The following is a 15,784-nucleotide window of genomic DNA, read 5'->3' as shown; positions in this document are numbered from 1 at the left end:
ATATTTAGAATCGACCGGAATAACTGAAGTCGATTAAATTGATATCAAAAAATCAGGGAAAAAAAGTGAACCAAATTGGGATACTCTAGTTGGTTATCGGCTTCGGTCAAAGGCATATGTCTGCGGGGTTCCCATGATTCGATCTCTAGTGGGATCTATTCTCATTCGGTTTCGTGTCGAGTCTCGGCCCAATCTATTTGTCGACAAGTTTTGTGCGCGATGTGTTAGGATCGAGTTTAGATCCAACTTGATTGTCACGAAACAAGTCCAATGATGTTGTTATCGATGAAAAGAGACAAAAATGTATTAGGATATACAACCATGATGTGTATTAGAGAAAAGGTAGTGTCATTGTTGACCACCCCTTATAAAAATCAGTTGACGGTGTGTCTTTAGAAAAAACCGGAACGTAACTAAAGCTACCCATAATCTTTGACAGAGGCCCGCGTTAAAGACCAGGGCCCACTCTACCTGCGTCAATCCCCAATCAATGATCCACCATGAAAAACGCCGTTAGAGAGGAACTCTCACTCATTTATCACAGATAACATTATAACAGTTTAACTTTCGTAAAACATTTCGTAACGAAAAGGATACTAATTATTCAAGTTTTGTTCCAAATTGTACAAAAACGTGAAAAAGTTCGTTTATCATAGATAACATTATAACACAATAGCATCTCCAAGCTTTTATGATATTCTATGGAGCAGTATCTTTTTTTACATGAGATGTGTGCTTTGCTACACAAGGTGATTATCATCTTATGAAAGTCAAACCAATAGCAGTAACTATAAGAGTAGAGGGAACTCCAAATTTAAGATGGCTCCAGAAGGACAAGTTGTAAGCAAGGTGTGGAGCACGACGAGCTTGCTCACACACTATAAGGTTCGCTGCTGATCCCAGTAATGACAGGTTCCCGGCCACAGTGCTCACCCAAGCTAGGATAAGCCATGCCTTTTTTTCTTCAGCCCCAGAAAGCGCAGCTGCTGATGCGGCCACCCTTCCCCCAAGTAACAGTACTGAGAATTATAAACATGACAACGTTTGATCATCCGGAAACTGTTCATATTATTCAAAAAAATTCATTGCATTATTGCTGATAGTTATTTACAGCAATCATTATGATGCAGTCAACATTTACCTGCATGATACCAAAATATGCGCATAAAACTTCAGGATGTTTCGGTAACAAGTCATATACCCACACATCATCATCAAAGCCTTTATGCCAAAATTTTGGAGTCGGCTACATGAATTTATGAGAACATCAATGGGAATCCACCACGCGTATATTACAGACATGTGGTGATAATTTCTGCTTCTTATTCTCAGGGGAAGTCGCAACACTACATTTCCAGAAATACAAAGCTGGCCTAATCAGTCAATTATGTATACAAGTTATTGCAGATTCAAAATCTCCATGAAGCAGATTTGAAACTTGGTCAGGTTTATACCTAAATGTCTACAATATCATGATTACTTCAGGTAAAAATGCAGAGAGAGGTTCAACAGGATCCTAAAATGCCAGGGAACTGCTTCAGATAACAATATTTGGCCATCATAATAAGCATACATGGCTCAACAATTTCTTATGCAACCAGGTTTTGTACTCCAGAACAGATACTTGAGCCATACAAGAAGAAAAAGAAAATAAAACAGCATACCTGTTGGAACATTTGATGCCAAATTGGACAGAACAAGTATCACAAGGGCAAGTAATGCTATGCCGGCAGCATGATCTATCTGTGCATACGGCTCCAAAAAGTCCCACAATGTGCTTGGAATTCCAGTCTTGTTAAAGCCATCAACCGTGATAAACATCCCACAGAAGAAAATTAAAAGTGAATAAGAGACCTGGACATCGATCACAGAGAGTTAAAACAAGAAGTACTGCACATTCTCCAAGAAATTATTAGATATTGATCTTTGTATCAAATATAACTTAAATGCTTTATGTCAAAGAAATATTGAATAACATGAAAAAAGGAAATTCTTAGATATAATTCAGGCCCACAAGCTAAAAGATCATGCTTTTGAAGTCCATTGCTGTTTAGCTTGGTATTAAAGCCATCTCTCAAGGATATCCTAGGTGCAAGAGATTCAATATTATCTAATCTCATGCATACAACAAATAAGGAGAGGACCATTCTGGCAGCAGATTTTACCTTTTCAAGGCACGGCCGGGCATCCTTGAAATCAAGAACCATAAGAGCAAGCGCAGCAGTAATTGCAGTCCATGACATATTCATACCCATGAGCAAAGCAATCAACATTCCCACAGTAACAAGGTAAACACATGCTTTCCACAATTTATTTTTCCACTTTGGGGTTAGCCCGTCATTTAATTCTGATGATTGTGAAGGAATCATATCCCCCGATCTATCCAAAGATGGAACCCTCTCAGAAGAACAAGTTCTCTCTGTTTTCTGAAAAGATGCATCAGGTGCTGTGTCTTTTGAAGCATTTAAATTCCTTCCAGATTCGAATTCACCACTATGGACGCTATGGATTTCAATCTCTGTGTTACTTACTCGATTTCTCAGAGTATCAAAATGAACTGTGTTCCCATTAACACTAGGAGAGCTTTGTATATTCGCAGATTCCAATCTTGAGTTCCATTCCTGAGAGTTTAGGGATGTAAAATGAGACATTGTTGCTGGCGAAAATCGATGAGCACTCACATCCTCATCTGCAACAACCTCAAATCCAGCATCTTCTTCATCTTTCTGAACTGAAAGCAACCTCCAATACATGCAAAGAAGAATTAAAGCATTAACAAACACTCCAATGAGCATTGATGGGAAAACTCCAATGAGAAAACTCCCAAAGGAGATTTTACTTTGAACAGCAATAACAAGGTTTTGTGGGTTTCCAATCGGAGTAGCTGAGGAACCAATATTGGCACTTGAGGCAAGGGCAAGTAGGAATGGATGAGGCGGGATATTTTGTTGCCTCGCAATTTTTAATACAAACTCGGTCAAAACAACACAAGAGGTATCATTCGTGAAAAAAGCACTTGAAATCGCAGAAATCAGGCAGAGTCGACAGAGTAAGTCTTTTGCTCCTTTGCTTTTCCATGAAAGCAACTTGCCCAAGTATTTGAACATATCGGCTCTTTCAAGATAGACACTGACAACCATCGTACCAAAAAGGAGGCCAAGGATTGGCAGATCAATTGCAGCAAATGCTTGTTCCGGAGTAATGACCTGGAATATGACCATGAGCATGGCTCCTAAGAGGGACCCTGCAGTCCTTCCAATAGGTAAAAAGGGTACAGCTGGGAAAACCGCCAGAACCCAGAAGATTGAAAAGGCAATGGAGCCCAGAACCACTTTTACAGTAGCAGCCATGGCCATTTTTGCACTTGGGCTGAAACTTTTATTCCAAGTCAGAAAGTTCAATGATTCATTAGACTCCTGTTGATGCCACACCAGTTTCTTGCTAAAACAGTAGTTGCCAAAACTGGAGTAATCAAATGGACATCAGGATCAAAATTCAGCCCAGGCAAACTGTGACATTTTCAAGGAAAAATCTTGTTAATCAAACACTTCGACACAGTTTTGAAGAAATTGTGCAAACTAAATCATATCTTGCAATATTCATAATCAATCAGGAAAACCAGAATCAGAGTTGTTATTTGTTTGTAATCAAATAAAAATGGTCGCAGGCACAAACTGACTAATAAGGATAAGAGGAAGAAACCCAAGAATTATATCGCAATATCAAATTGGATAAACTGGGTGCATAGTCCCACACCCATTAATAAACGCAACTCGTTGACATTTCATCGAACGTTCAAGCTACAACTGAAACCAATCCAACATACCCAGATGCAGAAACTCCACTACGAACTATTAAAACTCGAAAACAATCATAAATCTTACCTCAGATACTAGTAAGAGTATCCTATCTTCTGAGGCTTCAGTTCGAGCGACCGTTAAATCTGTTGAACCCCCAACATGAAAAAAAAATCCAATACTTGATAGACCTTTTTCCTGAAAAGCTAAAAGGGGTTTCTTTTCCCCGAAAGTCCCCACTAGCTCCGAGGTGAGGGTTGGCTGCGTTAGATTCATCCAACTTTTATCTTGCAAGTCAGAGACGGGAAAAAAAAGTAAAAAAAGTCAATTGAAGATTGGCGAGTAAGTCCTTTCCAATCTGTAACGACTTTTTACGAAATATTAGACATCTTTGTCTTTGCTTAGATCTGATAGAATTTTATATGTATATGTGTATATATAAATATAAATATATATATATATGATATATAATATAATCAAAATCAATGATGATTATATTTTTAAGTCTCGAGCTTTGCCGACTTTTGTAGCTCATTAAATTGATTAAGACATAATCACACAGGTAGTTGAGATGTATGAAACTTCGAGAAAATCATTACTTAACAACGTCAAAATCTTTGACATTAGCTAATTTGGACTCATTACCTCAAAATGTGAATCTGTGTTTGTTTTTTCATAAAACTATTTGTCTTGTATTTATTGATTATTAAATGAGTGCTGAAGAACATGAAGGAAACATTTCCCTAATTAATTACCAAACAAAAGAAAAATCATTTCTCTATATATTACATCCCCCAGTTGTCACGTGACAATAGTTGTCCTCTGCAAGAATCAAATCAATGTTTCAACCAGTTTCTGTCCTCAAATACATTTGACAAAGGATCCGTTTGGTAGAACGGTTGTGTTGATTTTCAATGTTAGTTTTTAAGCTGTGAAAAAAAAAACTAAGCTTAAAGCTCTAAAATAAGCTGTAAGGTATTTGGTGAACTAAAAGCTGTTTGTAGATTATAAGCTATGGAATGAGTTAAGTAAAATATATTTAGTTGTATTATTATTAATTTATAAGTATAATTTATTATGTAAAAATTATTAATTACTTTAGGTAAACATTAAATATATAATATATTTAATATAAATATATAATATTAATAAATATAATTTCTTATAGATAATTATAATAATTATAAAATATTATTAAGAAATTTGTATGTTATTAAGAATTTAATTTATCTTATTAAGAATTTAATTTAATTATATAAATATGTTATTAAGAATTGAATTTATTTTATATAAATATTATTTAAACATAATATGGGCCCCATCATTTTTAAATAAAAAATATATATGTAAACCACTGTTGAAAAAGCTCCCCCTGTTTTGAGGGCGGTAAGAGGGCGGTAACGCCCTGCAAAACGTGCTGTTTGGCACAAAGCATTTGGGTTTCACATTTACACTTTAGTACCCATATGCGATGGAGTTAAGGTCCTACAATAAAAATCACTATAGTTTTAATCACAAATGTCGATCTTTTTACCAATGTGGGATTAACATAAATTTTTGAATTTAGTAAACGGATTGAACATCTGTGTTGATAACTGCGTCTTTTTCCTTCCGTCGAAAATTGATTTGACGGACTTCTACTGCAGGCCCTCATCCGATTTGTAACAGCTCTACTACTTGTCCCAGCAACTATGATCCCAGTTGCTGAGGTGTATGGAGGAGATTAAAAATGCAAGTGGAGCCCATCACTTGCACTTTTAATCTCTTTCATACATCTCAGTAACTGAGATCATTGGGATCCTAGTTGTTGGGACAAATAAATAGCTTTTTCGGATTTGTAATTGCTGTAACACGAATACATATGGTACATACGTACAAACCCTTATCAGGCGCCACGAGTAATCCAGGACAGTGGCGTCTCTGTTAAACCAGCTACTAAACACAATGCATGCATCTGCTTAGCCCATCACTTGCACTTTTAATCTCTTTTATACACCTCAGTAACTGAGATCATTGGGATCCTAGTTGTTGGGACAAATAAATAGCTTTTTCGCATTTGTAATTGCTGTAACACGAATACATATGGTACATACGTACAAACCCTTATCAGGCGCCACGAGTAATCCAGGACAGTGGCGTCTCTGTTAAACCAGCTACTAAACACAATGCATGCATCTGCTTAGTTTGGCATTTTTCAGGTGGTTCTGGTTTAGTGAGCTGCACAAATGGCTCACTAAACCAGAACCACAACTTGTTTCTTTCGTTGTCTGATCACTTGGCTCCATAGGACCATAACTAGGTAGGGCAGGAGAACCGTTGGCTAACAAACACCATCGCTGGCAACAACCCATTTACAGCAGTGTAACATGATCTCTTGCCCTACATTCCAGCGTTGAAATCCATTCCCTACAAGTACTTGTCCTGAATACCAACCCCACCTATCAACTTTTCTTGCCCCACTTCTGCAATTGCTGAAAATCTTCAAAGACATCAAAATCTACCTGTAAGGCTCCAAGAGTGAGATTACAAAAAAAGCATTAGAACAGCTATGAAATGACAATGTAACTAATGGTCAATAAACATCAATGATGCTTGAGAACATCCATTCTCTCACCATCATCCAACGGAGGAGCCAGAATACCTTATACTAGAAACTTTTTCTTTGATAACTTGAAGAGGCAAAAATCAATTTAGCAAACCATAAAAGCCATTAATATGAGATGTTGAAGTTCATCTCCACACCCATTTGTTGGAAAGATGGTTCATACATTTGGCAGAATGTACAGGAGCCTCCACTAAAGCAGAAATTGAAGAGGATATACAACCATGTATATGTAATCATCAAATGAGATGCAAGTTCCCCAAAGTGGAAAAGTAATTTCTTGCTATTACACATATCGGGGAAAAAAAAAATCAGCAACGCAATGCCTATATTTAAATGCTATTCTTTTGGTGTAAGATCAAGTAAAGAAAAGCTAAAAAGAATACTACAATGGTACCCAAACTACTGAATTCTGCAGACTGTTTCCTCGCTGCAATATCTTTTGTGGTGTAGAAGGGCTGGAGAATGGTCCTCTCATCACTGCAATCCATCCCTCTGTCGATGATAACTTGGATACATCCGATAAGTTAGTGAACAAGTACAGTATATCCATTTTAAAGTCCACAAACATAAGAGACGAAAACATGTAGCCTTAGCTTCTTCATCATTAGCTGACTCCTTGCTGCAGCTGTGGAAAGAAACTCCAACTGTTGTCAGGCCTAGCTTCTTTCTCAATAGCTGTTCTATTTGCCCACCATTCAGAGCTGGCTATAAGCTTGTCGGGCACTTCCCCTTTCGTGTTATCAAAGTTGAACTCTTTGGTTGATCCGAGAGTAATAGAACGATGCTTTCTATAGCAAGGTTCATTTTCTGATTCTCCTAAAGCTTTCTTAGACTCTTCATTGCTACATTCCTTGCACAAATCACAACAATGTTCACTATGCATCAATATCCCATCTTGTCCTGTTTGGTCCACTGCCACCACATCTCGTGAAAATTCTGATACAGTTCCAGTTGATTTCATTGCTTTATTTTCAAAGCAGCGTGCAACATCTTCACCGCTCAACTCAAAAGAGACCCTATGATGTATCAAAATATCGTCACCTTTAGATCCATTCTCAGAATTGGCAAGTGATGCAACCTCAGATATCTGATTCTCCAGGAGGCCATCATGAGGGGCAGGCCTCATGCCATCATGTGTCAAAGCTCCAGAATCCAACCTTGAACACAGCCCTACACAATCAGAAGTCAGAGCTCCTGAACCCTGCCCCATGCCAACAGGAGTCAGAGTTCCAGAACCCAGCCTTGAACCCTGCCCCATGCCATCAGGAGTCAGAGTTCCTGAACCCAGCCTTGAACCCTGCCCCATGACGTCTGGTGTCAGAGTTCCTGATCCCAACCTTGAACCCAGTCCCATACCATCTGGAGTTAGAGATCCTGAGCCTAGCCGTGAACCATGGCCAACACCATCTGGTGTTAATGATCCAGAACCTAGCCTTGAACCCCATCTATAGGTAGTAAAATGTTCCAAGCCCAAGCGCTTGGGATCACTCAGATGGAAATCAAGGACGGGATGTTTGTTAGGAAAAGGGGATGAAGTACCAGAATTAGAGATAGCAGAACCTGGTGAGATAAGGTAACCACCAGGGCTCCCTGGGTAAAGCTGATAAGACTGTAATTCATAATGAGACAACCCAAACTTCTGATTCATCCCACTGTTTCTTCGAGCTCTTTCCAATGAAGATGTTAGCAACTGAGCAAATGGCACTTCAGGGGAGGAAGGTGTCGTGAATAGAACAGATTCGGGCGGGGGCGTGAAGGAAGCAGTTGATGGTTCAGTGGTGTAGGTAGAAAATACTGGCGGTGAAACCAATTGAGTCTCATGTGCATAAGGTCCTATGGCAAATATGGATGGTGTTCCACCTGGGGAATAGGCATTGACAGAAAGGGATGTCAGTGAAAGTAATCCTGCTGGCGATTGGGTTGCAGATGGAGGCTCAGATTGGAGGAATGACGTGGGAGATGATGGAGGAGCAATGAATGGAAGTACAATGGCAGTTGAGTGGATTGGATTTTCAGTAGCAGGCACTGCTGCTCCTGGAGGATCAGGCTCAGGAACAAGAACTGCATGGCCAATTCGCTTTTTGTTCTTATAAGATCCAAAGCACCAGCGAAGATTCCAGCAGCTTCCCCATCTTCTTTTCTGTATTTAGATGGAAATGAAATGAGAGTGAATGAGTAATTAGAAGAGTTAACTGCCATTATTCTACTAAAAGAAATTCCATATTTCCCAACTGCTCTCAAATTTGTAATTTCATCATCTACTTTTCCTCCCCCAACCCAAAAACATTGCCATCCCTTGTTGTTATAATTAACAGCAGTAGCATGATTCAGCCCCAATCATCACCACTAAACATTCATATCTACATGAGAACAATGACATCAATCAATTTTCAACATACTCAATCTAGTCAAGATTTTCACAAAATGCAATGTGAACAACCAATTGATCATTCAACTCCTAATAACAACATTTCTCACGGCACGATTAATATGTAAGAAAGCAAGTTGAGCCCATAGCTCATCCAAATTGAATATGATTAGGGGCCAAAATTCAAGAACACTGCTTGTCTTCCCTAGATTCTTGAATACTTCACATAAACTAGACTTTCAATTATTTCTTCCTCAAAGGTCAGTTTGTCTTAAATATTTCTGCACATAGACCCCCATACAACAACCGACTTCAAAATCTCAACACATGGCATAGATAAACTTTCCTTGAGCTCATCAGTTGACTTAGAAATGTAATAGGTTTTATTAACTCTGAATTCAATAATTTTTCTTTATTTTCTCATCACAAAAGGCTGAAAACTGGAAAAGGAAAAACTCATCAACAGTTAAAAAGGGAAAAAGAAAGCCAAGGAACAGAAGAAACAAGCCACCACACCTCGATATAATAAGCTAACCACCTAAAACAGGCAACTTTTCACCATTAAAGCAACTTTACCATGAAATCATAGTTAATTTTGAATCCTGAAAGTCACCAACTAAAACACCAGAAGAACAACAAAGAGTTATGCTCTACAGTGCAGAAAAATCAAGATCCATAATTTAAAGACCTTTCTTTTGCCCTTCAATTTCTCGTCTACCAAACAGACTCTCAAACAAATCGCCAAACCGCTATCAAAATTCAATCAGAGAAAATAGTAACACCACCACAGTTCCACAGCCAGAGCTAATCATCTGTTCTTCCGCATGTACATGCACACAGAGAAATATAAAGCAAACAAACAGCATAAACAGATATACGTAGGTGTGTGTAGGAACCTGAACAGCGGTTGGCTGGACGCGGGACTCAGCGGAGACGATTGCAGAGGCAGCGGCGTTGATGGTGTCGACGCTGCTATTGTTCACGCTTCTCATGTCCGATCTTCAACGACCATGAAAGCAACTCATTCAGTTTTTGCAAAATTTTGGATCTGACGAACGATCAGAGAGCAAATCAAGAATTGTACTCCACTGTATGTGTAGATTCAATAATAGATCAGCCTTTGCCTCTCTCTCTTTCCAGCTTCTCTCTGCCCAGTCTCCTCTCCGGTTCTTATCTTCCAGTTTTCATCCCTTTTAGCAGTTAATTGTGCTCCACGTGAGCATGAAATGGAGCGGTGGGACCCGCCACATTTTCAATCCCTCATTGAGTGAAATCAACTTTGATTAATGTTACATTAATTTCATGTTTTTTTAAAAGGTATAAACCCAATCATTCAACTTTATGACAACAAATGTTACATACAATAGCAGCATAGAAAATTACGAACATTAATCTTGGAAGTTAGACCCCAAGATCGAAGAATAATAAACAATCTCGGAATATATCCAAACTTACATTAATTTCAAATTTGGTTCTAACAATAATTTATTTTTCTTTTTTATTTTCAACAACATTTATTTCATGGAATTATTTTTTTTCCCTATTTTACTCTATTAATCTTGTATTTTTCAGGTCTAACGACTTATATAATCCCACATTGTTTGGATTAATTTATAACAAAAATCTATGTTTTTGTCACTTAATGAGGCTTTTTTTTTGGGCTAAGTACCAAAATGTAATGGTCTTAGGAAGAATAAAATCGTGCGGGTTCGATGTATTCAGTGAAATTGATAAATGCAAAGCGAATAATATCGTTGATCGGAGTGAATTTGAATTTTCAATAGTAAATGGTGGAATTTAAGTTTTAAAGAAATTGCACCTAAATATATAATACATTAAAAAGTATTAGCTGGTTACCTCTTTCTTCTATTCTTTTTTCTTTTCTTTTTTTTTTGCCCTTTTGCACCACTATATTGGATTTTGTAATTATCATAGCCTTTTGTAATGTTTTCTATTAATTAAAATATGCCTTTTGGTGGGATATGAATATATGATATCAATGGCTTGACAAAGATATCCCTGACTCATGATCATATTTACGAAAACACCATGAAGTTATGGCGAACCACCAACGAGGGCGGTGGCGCGAGATACTCGTGAGTTCACTAACGTACGTTTAAACGGTCGAACCATGCATGCGTGACCCTCGTGAACACATTTGTATTGCGGGTCCCACTTGCTGCTATCGAGAACGTAACGCTCGATCTTGATTAACCAATCGTCTCCGTCCAATAATGTGACTTTTATTATTGTTTAACAAACATCAACGGCTCCTCTCTTTTGTTTTCCGACCGTTTGATCTATTGGCTTTGACCAAGTTGGTCCATTGGCTTGTTGACAAAAACTACTTGAAAAACACACACACCCACAATTTATTATTTTTTAACGTTTAATCCAATGGCTCTGTTCAAAATCGGTCCAAAAATCAATAAAAAAAATTTTAATCAGTTTTCTCCTTCCTCTCCCTCTTATCTCAACACTCACGCACACAACACACAAGTATCATCTCACTTTATGTGAAATTTTTTTATAATTAGGCATCACTTTGCGGTGCTATTTAAAGTACTAAAATGATTAGAGTCGGTCCTACACCCACTTACTCCTAATCAAGTAAAATTGAGTGAGTATTGGGGTATTATAGTCAAAAAAAGAAATAAAGTTAATGTTTTCTAGACAAGTAAACATTTTTGTCAAAGTGTGCACGTGTGTAATATGGAGTTTTCGATGGGTTTATGTGTGTTAACAAGACTTGCACGGGTGGTTTTTTTGTCATGTATTATCCTTTTGTTCCAAGAGAATGACACCACAACCTCCAAACCTATCATTTTGGTCTCTCCATCTCCACTAAAAAAAAAGGGCCTTTTTTTATATGAAGAAGTTTGAACTTCTTCTCTTTAATTATTAGCCTTTGCTTTTAACCTTTTTTTCGTGTACATGCATTCACAATTACTATGATGATCCACTTTTTTAAACCATTAAAGGACCTTTTGTAATGGATTTGATACCACTTTTTCACTACCCTTTTTGTAATCTCAATTTCAGTAACTCAACAATTTAGTTAACAATCATTAATCTCATCAGTGTTAATGTTTAATCACACAAAGTGTCGTTACTCTTGCCACTTTTTTTCAGTGGTGACTAGTGAGACACCATGTATGTAGCATCTGGTTCGAGTGGGTAGGACCACAAGTCCATACAGTAAATCATGAGTCCTTGGAATATTGGATCACCCCTCCCTCTAATCAATGCTTAAAAAGTGAATGAATTAAGAATGTAGTTTTGTGTTTGGTGGGTCCACTAGGAGGTGCAACAACTGGATATTTTGGCAAATTGAGCCAGTTATAAGGTAGGTTAGTAAGGTTATGGTCCTACAAGGCTAAAGCTAAACCAGCACACCACATGTGAGTTGTTTTCTCATATCAACATCACATGCAAGTTGGTGTCAAAGATGTGAATATATCAATATCAATCTGAGTTATCAATAGTCATTCTAGAAATAATTCATGGAGTAGGTTTCGCAGCCTAAGATGGCCATAATAGTTAAAACTACACTTTAGGTTTGTTAGTTTCGGTTATGTTTCTCCGACCGATAATGGAGTGGCGCATTCTCTTTCTCGATTGTCTAAGAATTTTGATGGCATACGAATTTTCTATTTTTATTTATGCTTTCGATGTTCATGAGACTATTTTTTTTTTTTTTTCTGATAAATTTTTTTTTATTTTGTTATTTCTGTTTACTCCAATTATATTATTGGGTTGGGGCCATTTAGCCATGTCTATATCAGTAGTAGGCTTGAAGTTGGCGATTAAGGCCCAAGAGCAACTTTAACTAGTAACTACGTAACTCTGTTGTTGGGCTTTTCAGCCCAAAAGTTTTACCAAGTTGAACTTTGCTTGGGCTTAAACACACAAAATGGAAGTACGGCCCAACTATGACTTAGACTACTGGACCGTTTGATTGGGCTCTATCAGCCCAATGTTTAGCCCAAAAGTCCAAGTGCGATCATCTTCAGTCATAGAAACATCATCTGCAGATATTTGAATGTCGTCGACATCGTCCACATATCCGACGGAGTTCACATTCACTGCGCGCGTACTGCAGAGAAGATCCCGATGACCCAAGCACCTCAAAAATCGCAAAATAATTGAAAGAGATTCACCTTCATGAGACGATAATTTATTGTTCAATGGCATCACTGATTGCAACTTCGGCAGTTTTGTGTTCTTTCACTGTCAATAAACGGGCTGTATTTTCTTTTTCTTCTGCAATTTCATACCCCCAAAACCCAATTCTTTGTTTCTCCACTTGCGTTTGTCCACTGGGTCTCACTCCCTATTCTCAATGGAGTGGACTGAAGAATCTGGGTGTCTCAATCACTCCAAAGCTTATTAAAAAGGGTATGCTTTCTGGTTTCGTTGGTTTGTGTTCATTTTGGTATATGGGTTGTTTTTAGGTAGGTTTTATCTTTGAAATAGTGGTTGTGCAGAGAGAAGGCGGAAGTGTAAAGACATGGTGGTTCAGGCATCTCTGTTTGGAGTTGGAGCTCCTGAGGCTCTGGTAATTGGGGTCGTAGCTTTACTGGTTTTTGGTCCCAGAGGTCTTGCCGAGGTTAGTTTTTTTGGGTATGTTTATGTAACTGCGAACTGCCGAGTCTTTGCTTATCATGTTTGTTTGATTTTGAAAATTTAACGAGTGTAATGCAATGGTTATGTCAATTGTGGAAATCAAGTGGAACTTTCCTCCATTTTGGGGTGGAAGGGCGGTTATTAGAGGAAGAGTTGTTTTCATTTTACTGAGATTCCTGAAACCGTTAGTCATACTTGATGAATTTGAAATTTTGTTTTCGGAGCTCACAAGTGAGATCCTAGATTGAGAGTTATGCCACTTAAAGTGCATACTTGTGCTTTTCCCTGATTAAGAACTAAAAATGTCAGTTATGTGGCTGATTTGGAAAGAAAGGAGCAACAGAATTTTCGAAAACAAGGATTCCTCCCTAGACTTTTTTATTGTAAACTGGTTTGATTGCCTAAAATTCTGGAGTCTGTCTTTCCCTAGAAATGTTTTTGATCTTATTAACTGCTCGTCCTTGGTGTAGTTGTGGGTTGTGCCCCTTCAGTGCTTGAATAAATTTTTTCTGTTAAAAAAAAAGAACTAAAATGTTCCTCTGATTATGGTAACTTCTATTTAAGTAGTTAAATTGCCAAAATTTTCTCAATGGAATTGGCTAAACAGGTTTTAGTATGAAAAAGGCAGGTCTTCTCTTCCAACTTCATAATAGCGATAAAAGGAGTCTAATCTCAACTCGTAGTTTATGTAGGAATGCTGAACAGAAGGGGCATCAAGCTTAGGGTTTTAGTACTTGATACAGACATAATCCTTGCTGTTTTGATCTTATTGCTATTCTGGAGTACAGTTTTAGGAAGGGGTTTCCTCCTCTTCTTTTTATTTTTTTTTATTTTTTTTTTTTAGTTCACATATCTTCCTTATTCATCTTTTGTGATATCTGTTTCTTATTCAAGGTGGCTCGGAACCTGGGCAAGACCTTACGTGCATTTCAACCCACAATTAGAGAACTTCAGGTAGTTATACACAATCTTTTGGCTTCATCTTACATCATATAACATATCTTGTGTAAGCCAGAAACCCGCTGTCTTGAATTCTGGAACTTGGTTTACCATTCAGGATGTGTCAAGGGAATTCAAAAGCAGCCTGGAGCGAGAGATTGGTCTCGACGACATTTCAGGTTCAGCGCAAAATATATATGATTCCGACAAAGGAAACGCTACCTTTACTCCATCTGGTCCCAACAGGAAGGACTCGCCAACAATGTCTGACCCCAGTGAGTCATTAGTGTTTAAAGTGCTACATGTACTTTAAAAGTAGGCATTACAGACGTCTGTGTAACCTGCCCGTTTATTGAGTGTTGCGCAAAATTGTGGTCAAGTCCATGTAGAAACACAGTTTTTTGTCTAGGCAGAGGGATTGGCACTCATCCCTCACAAAGATGGAAACCCTTCTGAGTGTTTCATTATAAGGCATACTATTTGAAAAACAAAAAGTAATAACAAATCGACGCAACTGATATGAAAATAAATTCTGACTCCTGTTTCTGGGGATCTTAAATTTTAGCGAGGGTGAACCCACCTAGCAATTGGTTAAGTTGTACGGGTGTGGCTCTGTTACCTGAGTATATAGCAATTTGTAATCATTGCATATCAGATTTTCTTTGCAGACGAGTCCCGTTGCCAGGTGAGAGCAGTTTGGATATGCTCAAGTCGTTCTCAATTAGCATCTTCTTTCTTTTCTCTTGATTGTGTAATCTCTTGAGAGGTATATTATATAAATCTGATAAGATGTTTACAAAAATCATAGATGGTATTCCATCCCCGAATAGAGCATACACCAGCGAAGAATACTTAAAAATCACGGAGGAGCAGTTAAAAGCATCTGCTACCCAACAGCATCAGCCAAACCCTCCTGGAGAGAGCCAGTTGGAACCTAAAAGTCAGCCTCAAGGTTAGTCCCTTTCCGTAATTCTCTGTGTATGTCTCCCGTTGTCTCTCTGATTTCATATGTACATATTGATACAGTTACCATTCAAGAAGCTGCAAGTGCTGTGCCTCCACCGCAAAAGCCTGAAAGTGAGAGATGAAATCGTGAAAGAAAATAATAGAAGTGAGAGAAGCCCGTCCAATTTTCAGAAAGCTGGACACAAAACTGCTTAGACTGGAAACCTCACAGGCATGCGGCAAGAGAAAAATTATTTTCACCTTTTGCAAGTTAGGGTAGCTACAAAGGAATTATGTATGAAGAGGGTATCAGTTACGCCGTGCTTAGATCATGCTGAATCCGATGTAGCATTTAGTTTTGTGTAAAGCCTACCAAATGCAATTTTCTCGTACTTATGTTACTTCTCCTAGATTTGTATTATTAATTTTTCTCCTGCTTATAAAAAAAAAAAAGTAAAAAACTTATGAGTTCTACTACTTGGGTAAAAGTTTCTATTGACATAA

The 15,784-nt window shown here is 37.9% G+C and overlaps 3 protein-coding genes across 9 annotated transcripts; 1 reads left to right on the top strand and 2 right to left on the bottom strand.

Annotated features, from left to right (window-relative positions):
* Positions 1–600: 600 nt before the first annotated feature.
* Positions 601–4,163, bottom strand: LOC119985192 (silicon efflux transporter LSI2). Of its 6 annotated transcripts, none has more exons than XM_038829402.1 (5): positions 3,885–4,163; positions 2,166–3,509; positions 1,665–1,854; positions 1,142–1,373; positions 788–1,059 (listed from the first exon to the last, which is right to left on the bottom strand). In XM_038829402.1, the coding sequence occupies exons 2-5, from the start codon at positions 3,354–3,356 to the stop codon at positions 939–941; spliced, it is 1,734 nt and encodes a 577-aa protein (XP_038685330.1). In that variant the 5' UTR covers positions 3,357–3,509; positions 3,885–4,163; the 3' UTR covers positions 788–938. The 6 variants fall into 6 exon arrangements, with proteins under 6 accessions (XP_038685333.1, XP_038685330.1, XP_038685331.1 ...); XM_038829403.1 differs by having other exon boundaries at positions 1,142–1,346; positions 3,885–4,162; XM_038829404.1 differs by having other exon boundaries at positions 815–1,019; positions 3,885–4,162.
* Positions 4,164–6,486: 2,323 nt separating this feature from the next.
* On the bottom strand, positions 6,487–9,945 carry LOC119985870. Its single transcript, XM_038830316.1, has 2 exons — positions 9,667–9,945; positions 6,487–8,542 (listed from the first exon to the last, which is right to left on the bottom strand). Exons 1-2 carry the CDS (start codon positions 9,760–9,762, stop codon positions 7,007–7,009), a joined length of 1,632 nt encoding a protein of 543 aa, XP_038686244.1. The 5' UTR covers positions 9,763–9,945; the 3' UTR covers positions 6,487–7,006.
* A 2,858-nt stretch (positions 9,946–12,803) lies between these two features.
* LOC119985145 (sec-independent protein translocase protein TATB, chloroplastic-like) lies at positions 12,804–15,754 on the top strand. Of its 2 annotated transcripts, none has more exons than XM_038829339.1 (6): positions 12,804–13,168; positions 13,258–13,379; positions 14,291–14,350; positions 14,454–14,610; positions 15,144–15,287; positions 15,362–15,754. In XM_038829339.1, exons 1-6 carry the CDS (start codon positions 12,958–12,960, stop codon positions 15,421–15,423), a joined length of 756 nt encoding a protein of 251 aa, XP_038685267.1. In that variant the 5' UTR covers positions 12,804–12,957; the 3' UTR covers positions 15,424–15,754. The 2 variants fall into 2 exon arrangements, with proteins under 2 accessions (XP_038685267.1, XP_038685268.1); XM_038829340.1 differs by having other exon boundaries at positions 13,027–13,168; positions 13,247–13,379.
* Positions 15,755–15,784: the final 30 nt, after the last annotated feature.

Source organism: Tripterygium wilfordii, chromosome 19 (genome assembly GCF_013401445.1).
Source record: "Tripterygium wilfordii isolate XIE 37 chromosome 19, ASM1340144v1, whole genome shotgun sequence".
NCBI lineage: Eukaryota > Viridiplantae > Streptophyta > Magnoliopsida > Celastrales > Celastraceae > Tripterygium > Tripterygium wilfordii.
The sequence above is the reverse complement of the archived record's forward strand: the minus strand, read 5'-3'. Positions and strand labels throughout refer to the sequence as shown.

What these genes read in the sequence shown, in the direction of transcription:
- LOC119985192 (XM_038829402.1), bottom strand. Translation starts at nt 3,356, where the DNA reads ATGGCCATGGCTGCTACTGTAAAAGTGGTTCTGGGCTCCATTGCCTTT. An exon ending in CCCGGCCGTGCCTTGAAAAG is followed by an intron (nt 1,855 to 2,165) that starts GTAAAATCTGCT and finishes ATCGATGTCCAG; the next exon opens with GTCTCTTATTCACTTTTAAT. An exon ending in CATATTTTGGTATCATGCAG is followed by an intron (nt 1,060 to 1,141) that starts GTAAATGTTGAC and finishes TAATATGAACAG; the next exon opens with TTTCCGGATGATCAAACGTT.
- LOC119985870 (XM_038830316.1), bottom strand. Translation starts at nt 9,762, where the DNA reads ATGAGAAGCGTGAACAATAGCAGCGTCGACACCATCAACGCCGCTGCC. An exon ending in TCCAGCCAACCGCTGTTCAG is followed by an intron (nt 8,543 to 9,666) that starts GTTCCTACACAC and finishes ATCTAAATACAG; the next exon opens with AAAAGAAGATGGGGAAGCTG.
- LOC119985145 (XM_038829339.1), top strand. Translation starts at nt 12,958, where the DNA reads ATGGCATCACTGATTGCAACTTCGGCAGTTTTGTGTTCTTTCACTGTC. An exon ending in TCCAAAGCTTATTAAAAAGG is followed by an intron (nt 13,169 to 13,257) that starts GTATGCTTTCTG and finishes GTGGTTGTGCAG; the next exon opens with AGAGAAGGCGGAAGTGTAAA. An exon ending in GTCCCAGAGGTCTTGCCGAG is followed by an intron (nt 13,380 to 14,290) that starts GTTAGTTTTTTT and finishes TTCTTATTCAAG; the next exon opens with GTGGCTCGGAACCTGGGCAA.